General features: G+C 47.1%; 1 protein-coding gene across 3 annotated transcripts; it reads left to right on the forward strand.

Annotated features, from left to right (window-relative positions):
* Nucleotides 1–1,832: 1,832 nt before the first annotated feature.
* On the forward strand, nucleotides 1,833–3,063 carry CNAG_07950 (hypothetical protein). 3 transcript variants are annotated; one of them, XM_012191689.1, is made up of 4 exons: nucleotides 1,833–2,165; nucleotides 2,222–2,416; nucleotides 2,467–2,507; nucleotides 2,570–3,063. In XM_012191689.1, exons 1-4 carry the CDS (start codon nucleotides 1,947–1,949, stop codon nucleotides 2,796–2,798), a joined length of 684 nt encoding a protein of 227 aa, XP_012047079.1. In that variant the 5' UTR covers nucleotides 1,833–1,946; the 3' UTR covers nucleotides 2,799–3,063. The 3 variants fall into 3 exon arrangements, with proteins under 3 accessions (XP_012047079.1, XP_012047080.1, XP_012047081.1); XM_012191690.1 differs by having other exon boundaries at nucleotides 2,225–2,416; XM_012191691.1 differs by having other exon boundaries at nucleotides 2,236–2,416.
* Nucleotides 3,064–9,048: the final 5,985 nt, after the last annotated feature.

Below are 9,048 nucleotides of genomic sequence, written 5' to 3' on the forward strand. Positions count from 1 at the left end.
GGTGTCAATCCTGTTTACAATGAACACGTTCGTCTCGGCCATCCCAGTAGTGCAAAGTTGTTAAGGCTTCATAATGCTGCTTGCACCAAAGTTAAGCTGAAGGAGCATGATATTAAGACGTTCCGTTTAGCAGAATGTGTAGTGTGTAGTACACATAAATCTACACGATTGCCAAGAAGTGGCAAATCACCTCGCACAAGTCAACCAGGTGCGATGGTACATATGGACATCATTGGTCCGTATGACCCGTCTTGACACAATAACCGGTATGCTCTAGTTATGGTAGAAGATTTCACCAAAATCAACAACATCATCTGTCTACCGGGAAAAACCGAACTCTTGAAATATGTCAAGGAGTTCGTCACTCGTCTCGAGTGTCAACTTAACGTTCGCATACGGTTCATCCGATCCGACAATGGTACAGAGTTTACAAGCGAGGACGCTCGTCAGTGGTACGCTCAGAAAGGTATCATACATCAGACTTCTACAAGGTATACGCCTGCTCAGAACGGGGTATGTGAGAGGTTTGTGAGAACGATCAAGGAGATGGCGGAGTGCATGTTAGCATCGTCAGAACTTGGACATCGTTATTGGGATTATGTTACGACTCGTCCCCAACAAGGTCCGGCCTTGGAGACGAGATAGAAAGCCGTAGTTTAACTAAGCAATGAGATATATGTATGATATACCTCTTGACACTTGTCTGTTGGCGTATGGTATAGGACAGAGGTATATTCGCTTGGGAAGATCAGGCAAGCTTATATACTAGTGGAGTAAGTTTATGTCGAAGGTGGTGCAAGGTAAGACGAGAGCGAGCACTGGGAGCTCGAGGACCTTTCGCAAAGTAACTTATGAAATATTGATCTTCGAGGGGAAGAAGATCAAGATCGAGGACAGAGCTCCCCTTTATATACTTCTACAGAAATCTATTTATATCCCTTGAGGCCCAGCTGGAGGTCCAGCTGGAGGCCCAGTTCTTATCTCGGAGGTCCAGCTGGAGGTTCAGTTGGAGGTCCAGCTGGAGGTTCAGCTGGAGGTCCAGTTCTTTTCTCGGAGGTCCAGCTGGACCTTCTTATCTGCAACAATCTTGCTTTCCTTCATTACGTAACTCTCTCCTATGATCTCTTATTTCTTCTACTTCGTGCAGGCTCGTGACAATCGCCCCTCCTTCTAAAGACGGTCGCTCCGTCGTGCCGTCTGTGGCTCGATCTGATGTGGGCTTGTAACTGAAATCTAGCTGAAATCTAACTGAAATCTTGGTGAATCTCTGAAACGAATGTCTATGAACTGGTCGTAAATATTTTTTCTATGCTATGATCTATCGAGAACGAAAAACTGTGGTTGGGGAGTCAAAATCTAGGAACCGTCGAGTAATAGTGGGGGTGTCTGTTATCGCCCAAAAATTGTGTTATCGGTCATATGCGAAGATAAGAGCGCATTTTTGGATTGGGGATGTGCGCTGTGGGTCCATTGGAAGTCCAGCTGGAGGTCCAACTGGAGGTCCAACTGGAGGTCCAACTGGATGAACGGCGGTTATGGGGGAGACGGGAGTGGGAGGATTCTCGAGATATAAAAAGATGGGGATTTGGTGCAGGATCACCGAAGTTTCTCTATCCCCCAACAAAATCTTGTCTGCCTATTCATCTTTGATCTTTCCTTCATGCTTGAATCTACGTTTCAGCCTAGCCCGATGGTTAACAGTTGGTGTCTTGATGACCCATATGGGATTATTCGACAGTTCTGTGCAGAGAATGCGTCGATAGGTGATAATACAGCTGATTTGATAACGGATAATGGCGTATCGGTGGTTGCCGCATCTGCAGGGTCACCGAGTTGTTCTGACAACTCCGTTGGGATTTTCTTTGATCAAGTATGTGTGGTAATGTTGACAACGTGTTTGTAATGTGCTGACATTGAGTTTTGAATAGGATTTCGCCTTCCCATCTATGGGATGGGCCACCGAGATGTACGATAGTAGAGTACCAATGGAGGCAGCGGGTGATAATATTCACTCGACTTTACTTTCTCGACCTGTGGATCCGCGAGTGCCACGTTTGCAGGGTGCTGAACTATTCTTTGGTGCTCATGTGGAGGGAACTGTCTCGTCTGAAATGGTTGAGGTGAGGGAGGAGGCAGTGGATGAGGGATATGAGCAGCGGCACTTGGTGAGGAGAAATGCTTTGGTTTGTGTGCGACCCGATTGAAGAGCTAATGGCGTAAGGAGGCACTGCGCAGGGAGCAGAGGAGGCGTAGGGTTGAGGAGCGCCAGAGGGCACCAGTGGTTTCACCTTGTGACCAATGTCGTGGGGTGGGTGCTGAATGTCGGGCCCTCTCATTATTCTCGACTTGTGGACGGTGCACGGTGAAGGGTGTGCGGTGCTCACACAATGCCAGCGGGGGTAGGGGTTCGGATGTTGTGAGTGTTAGGTCGGGGGTTGAAAATGTACGAGCTGATGGGTAGGGTAGATAAGAGATTGGGGGGTTTCGTCGCCTATCTCGAGCGCGAGGTGAATGGCGCAGTGGCTTGTTTGTAAGACATGGAGATTTACGTGCTAATGTGTGAATGTAGTGAGACCAACATGTCTACCGCGTTTGAGGGAGTCCAGCAGGCAATCATTGCCTACCTCATGGAGGAGGAGGTGCTGGAAGTCCAAAGGCAAGAGATGAGGGGAGGTTTCGGGAGGAGTTGCTGGTGGCATTGGGTATGTCGCGCAAGAGGAAGCGTGATGACAGGGAGGACTCGTCCGAGGAGTAGGACCCGTGTGATGGTTCGGTTTTCCGTTCTTCTCTTAATCTAGGTGTGTTTTCCATTGATTCGTCTTTCTTCTTCCGATCCAAAACAAAAGCAAGATCTATAAAACTACGATAGATATATCTAACTAACACTAACTCTTAGAGGGCTTTGTTGTTCGGTCTGTCTTAACTTTGATCTGTTGGTAGATTGTTCTTTCTTTCTCTTTTCTTTTGACCATAATTTCAATAAACATCAAATAAAGTGGCTGTTACTATGAACTTGATTTCCTATAATCGGTGTGTTGATTTGTACTGATCAACAATCTCTGAAGCATTTTCTAGAGCGGTTTCGGGTTCCCAACTGTTGTGTTCGGCACTGTAGCCGAGCCACTTGATAAGGAATTGGCGGCGTTTTCGGTGAAATCGATGATCAAGGATACACTCGACTTCATATTCTAGGTCACCTTCGACTTCGATAGGTGATGGTGCGACTTGTGTTCGTCCTGGTATCTCATTCTCAATATATTTCTCGAGTAACTGGACGTGAAAGACGTCGTGGATGCGCATTGATTTCGGCAAATCAAGGCGATACGCATGGGAAGAAACGCGCGCGATAATGGTGTAGGGACCAAGATAGCGGTGATCTAATTTCTTGGTGGGTCTTTTTGTTTTGATATTACGGGCAGATAGCCAGACTTTGTTACCAACGGTATATTCGGGAAGCGGGGCACGGTGCTTATCAAACTGTAGTGCTGCACTCTCTTGTGCTTTGGACATTTCGATCTGGAGGTGTTCATGGAGCTTGCTTAAGTCGGTGATGGAGGCTCTGGCAGGTGGGCTGAAAATAGGGGCGTTGTCGTCGGGAGTGAACGATGCCCGGGGATGGTACCCTTTGTTGGCAAAGAAGGGGGACATGGTAGTGGACGAATGGGGCGTATTGTTGTAAGTGAATTCCGCCACTGGGAGTAGCGGTGCCCATTCTTTTTGCTTATAATCGGTATACAAGCGCAGATATTGTTCTAAGACCTGGTTTACTCGTTCGGTTTGTCCATCTGTTTCTGGATGAAAAGCTGTGCTGAGTTCGAGCTCGATGCGTAGGAGTTGCGTGAATGCTCGCCAAAAACGGGATGTGAATTCTGATCCACGATCTGATACGATACTAGTCGGAATCCCATGCTTGGAGAAGACATGGGTGACATATAATTGGGCAAGTTCTTCGGCGGTGAGGCTAGTCGTTGTGGGGATAAAGAGAGCCATCTTGGTGAGTCGGTCTACTATCACAAGGATGGTGTTGTAGCCATGAGATGGTGGAAGTTGTTCAATGAGGTCCATCGATACAGATGACCATGGGTACGGGGGAATGGGTAGAGACTTGAGTTCGCCGTAGGGCTGATGACGTCTTGTCTTAGTTCGGCAACAAAGGTCGCAAGAATCAATATAGTGATTGACGAAGCCTTTCAGGCCTGGCCACCAGTAATGGCGTCGGACGAGTTGGATAGTCTTGCGTCGTCCGGGATGCCCACTGATGAGTGCATCATGGCATTCTTTCGTGACGAGGGTGCGTAACTCATTTGTGGCTGGGACATAGAATGATTCGCCATATCTGAGGAGTCCTTCGTCGTCTCGAGTATATGGGTGAGCTTCGGAGGGATGATTGGCTTTGTCCAAGAATGGTTTTGCTGACTCATCGGCTTCTAGACCGGTTTTCAACAATGACTTGATGGGCGAAGATATTTCCAACCGATCGAGTCCGGTTGTGGCCGCACCCAAGTACTGTCCAGGGCGAAGGAGAGTCTGGAAATTCTGAGGGTTGGCAGTGGTGGTAAGGCTAGAGCCTTTCTCGAGTGGATGATAATCGTGTCTTCGGGTGAGTGCGTCAGGCTTAGTGCCTTGTACGCCTGGTCGGTAGATGATACTGAAATCAAAATCTGCTAGGAATTCAGACCATCGCGCCTGTCGTCGATTGAGTTGCTTGGTAGTCATAAAGTACTCCAGGCTTCTGTGGTCGGTGTAGACACGAATGGTTTCTCTGGCACCTTCAAAGTAATGTCGCCATTCTTTGAATGCTGAAACAATCGCTAACATTTCTTTGTCGTGAATGGGGTAGTTTAACTCGGCAGGCAACATTTTGTGAGAGAAGAAAGCAACTGGTTCGAGTTTCTTGTCGATTTCATGTGATAAAATACCTGCGATGGCATAATCGGAGGCGTCGGTTTCAAGGATGAGTTGTTTGGTCGGGTCATAGTGACGTAGGAGATCAACAGAGGTGAAGCTCTTTTTGAGTGCTTCGAAAGATGTTTGTTGAGGTTCTTCCCATACAAAGGGTAAGTCTTTCTTGGTCAGGTCGATAAGGGGTTTGGCGATGCTGGAGTAGTTCTTGATGAACCTTCGGTAGAAGTTACAGAACCCAAGGAAGGATTGGGTATCACGGAGATTGCGGGGTATCGGCCATTCCGTGATAGACTTTACTTTCTTGGTGTCCATCGATAGACCTTGATCGCTGACAACGAAACCTAGGAACTCTACTGAGGTTTGGTGGAACTCGCACTTTGAAGCTTTGGCATATAAATGGGTTTGGCGGAGGCGATCTAGGACTTGTATGACGTGTGACTGGTGAGTCCTCAAGTCTGGGCTGTAGATGAGGATGTCGTCTAGGTAGATAATAACGAATATGTCTAGCATATCGCGGAAGTTGTGGTTCATGAGGTGTTGGAACGATGCAGGGGCATTGGTGAGGCCAAACGGCATTACCAAATATTCGAAATGCCCGTAGCGAGTACGGAAAGCTGTTTTCCATTCTTCGCCTGCCTTAATGCGAAGTAAATTATAGGCTCCTCGTAGGTCAATCTTAGTGAAGACTTTGGCTGATTTGAGTCGATCTAGGAGCTCGGCAATCAATGGTAGAGGATAGCGATTCTTGATGGTAATCTTGTTGATTCCCCGGTAATCGACACACATCCTAAGCGATCCGTCTTTCTTTTTAACAAAGAGTATGGGCGCTCCGGCTGGTGATTCGGACGGTCGGATAAAACCTTTTTTAAGATTCTCATCAAGGTATTCGCGAAGAGCTTCGAGTTCTTTTTCGGAGAGATTGTATATGGGACCGAAAGGTGGGTTCTGTCCTTTTTCGAGAGGGATATGATGGTCAAAAGACCTATGTTCAGGGAGTGTATCGGCACTTTTCTTGTCGAATACGTCTAAGTATTGATGATATTCTTTAGGTACTATTTCGGCATCGGTTTTTTCTTTTGGAGATTTGCCGTCAGTGATGGCCATGGCTAATTTTGTTGTCTGTGATACAGGTGGGTGTATGGAAAGTGTTTCCCAGCTGATGGACGGATTGTGTTCTTGTAACCAGGTGATACCTAAAACAATAGGGTAGGAGCCGATGTCGGTTACGAGGAGTCGAAGTAAGGTGTGTCCGAATGGTTTCTGGAAATTAATCATGATGTTGACTTCTTCTTCAATCATAGTTCGCTGACCGGCAGCGTTAAACAGGTATAAAGGGATTGCCTCTTCTATTTTTGTTGTTTTGAAGGCAAAGGTTTGGACGAATCTTCTGTCGATGAAGTTGGTGGAGGCACCGGAATCGATTAAAGCTGGATAAACATTGTTGTGAACGAAAAAATCGATTGTGAGTTGGTTTTTGTTGTTTCTATTATTATATTCGAGAGTTTGGAACTTTTCGCAGGAGTCTGTGTTGGCCGGTTTGGTAGTACGCTCTTGTTCCCGGCTACCTTCTTCGACATTGGCAGACAAGAGCATATCTAGTTTTTTGGAGGGAGAGTAGTGTTGGATTGCTGTGAAGGGACCACTGGGCACTTGGCAACTTGGTGGTTCTTGTCGGCACAATAGAGGCAGAGGTTATGATCCTTGCGCCTCTGATATTCTTCTGGAGTCAGACGTCCGCGTCTGGTTATCCTAGCTGAACTTGGGACAAATGCAGCCCTTAGGTTGACCGCCGGCGTCACCTCTTTATTGAAGGTGGTGTTGGTAGTGGTAGACCTTATTGGCGTGCTATTCGCCGCAGAGAAACGTCTGAAGTTGTTGGGATGGTTGTTATTGTAAGAGGTGCGGGTGTACTCGCTTCGGGTGGCATTGAAAGGCGCCTTTGGTTGTTGGTCTCGTTTTGCTAATACTCGTTCATATCGACGGCTGTCGATACGGATTGCCATGTCTTGGAGGTTCTTGAATGACTTGGCTTTGGGTAGTCTGGCGAGTTCGTCCTTGATGTCATCCTTCAAGCCCTTGTAGAAGCAAGCCTTCTTTGCTTCGTCGTTCCACTGAACCAAGGTGGCATACCGCATAAAAGTTGCGAGGTATGAGGATACAGAACCTTGCTGACGAACAATGTTTAGTTGTCGTTCCGCAGTCTGTTCCTCGTCTGGATCCCCAAAATTCTTTCTTAACTCGGCACAAAATTTCTTGAAGTCCAGCATAAACTTGGGCTGGGGATCGATGGTTACAAAGGGTTGGAACCATAAGAATGGGGTGTCTCTGAGGAACGACCCGGCGTATAGGACTTTGGAGGTCTCGGTAGGAAAGCGAGAGGGTTGAAGGGTAATCACCATCGTTACTTGAGTGATAAAGGTTGAGAGCTTGGCATACTGCCCATGGTAGTACTCGGGTTGGGATATCTTTGGCTCTTGAGTTCGACTGGAGGGTACTGAGGTGCGTTGTCGGCTGTATTCCCTTTTGACTTCTGGGTATGATGTCTGTGCTGACAGGTTGCGGCTTGATCTAGGTTCTTCGTCTTCTTCATCCAATCCTTGTTCGTTCTGGCCCTCATTATCTTCATTATTATCTAACATCTGTCGTTCAACTTTGCTCTCTTCCAACTTATGCATCAACTCTTCTTTTTGTTGCTCAAGTCTCGCAATATGATTACGCATCACCTCAAGTTGAGTTTGGGTATTGCTTGATGTATTGTCGGCAGTAGATGGGTCGGATTGAGGGTTGGTGTTGAATGAACCCATGGGATTGTTGTTGTCATCATCAAGGGTATGTTCTACTTCCTTGCCTTTATCAATCTTCTCCACAGCTCGACCACTACGAGTGGAAGGACCTGACATGATATAGGATGTGATATATCGAGTTGTATGAGGTTATAGGTGTCGAGGCTATCGAAGGTGGGGTACTTGAAATATATACCAACCAACCACAAGTGTGGAAGATCAATATTTACTGTTACGACTCGTCCCCAACAAGGTCCGGCCTTGGAGACGAGATAGAAAGCCGTAGTTTAACTAAGCAATGAGATATATGTATGATATACCTCTTGACACTTGTCTGTTGGCGTATGGTATAGGACAGAGGTATATTCGCTTGGGAAGATCAGGCAAGCTTATATACTAGTGGAGTAAGTTTATGTCGAAGGTGGTGCAAGGTAAGACGAGAGCGAGCACTGGGAGCTCGAGGACCTTTCGCAAAGTAACTTATGAAATATTGATCTTCGAGGGGAAGAAGATCAAGATCGAGGACAGAGCTCCCCTTTATATACTTCTACAGAAATCTATTTATATCCCTTGAGGCCCAGCTGGAGGTCCAGCTGGAGGCCCAGTTCTTATCTCGGAGGTCCAGCTGGAGGTTCAGTTGGAGGTCCAGCTGGAGGTTCAGCTGGAGGTCCAGTTCTTTTCTCGGAGGTCCAGCTGGACCTTCTTATCTGCAACAATCTTGCTTTCCTTCATTACGTAACTCTCTCCTATGATCTCTTATTTCTTCTACTTCGTGCAGGCTCGTGACAGATTATGCGATGAAGTATGCCTCAGTGGTATATATGAAGACAGCTTTAGGCGCGGACAAAATCTCAGCTTGGGAGCGACTGACAGGTCGACAGAACAACGCTAAGGAGATAAGAGAGTTCGGCGACCATTGCTTCGTTCACATCCCGAAGGAGGTACGAGCAAAGAATAGTTTTGACACGGCGAAGGCGACGAAAGCACGGTTATTGGGGTTAGATATTGAGAAGACGGGCTGGGTTGTGTTGATGGAGAACACCAACAAAATAGAAAGGTCCTCAGACTTGGTTACGGCAGCAGATACACCATTCATCATCGACAAAGAGCTGCCAGGGAAGCCTATGCAGATAGCGGCGGTCCCACCAAGTGAGGCAACAACGAGAAAGGTCGTGAAGTTTGCAGATATACAGGGTGATAATGTCGAAGATGATGAAGAGGATCGGGAGGAGCAGGAAGGGCAAAGCAAGGTCCACAACAAGCATCAGCTAGCTCTGCCTGAGGCATTAAACTTAGGTGACGAGTTGTCCAACGAAGACGACGAAGACGTACCAGTAGAAACGCCATTCGATCATTCATC

This window comes from Cryptococcus neoformans, chromosome 1, assembly GCF_000149245.1.
Source record: "Cryptococcus neoformans var. grubii H99 chromosome 1, complete sequence".
NCBI classification, from domain to species: Eukaryota; Fungi; Basidiomycota; class Tremellomycetes; order Tremellales; family Cryptococcaceae; genus Cryptococcus; species Cryptococcus neoformans.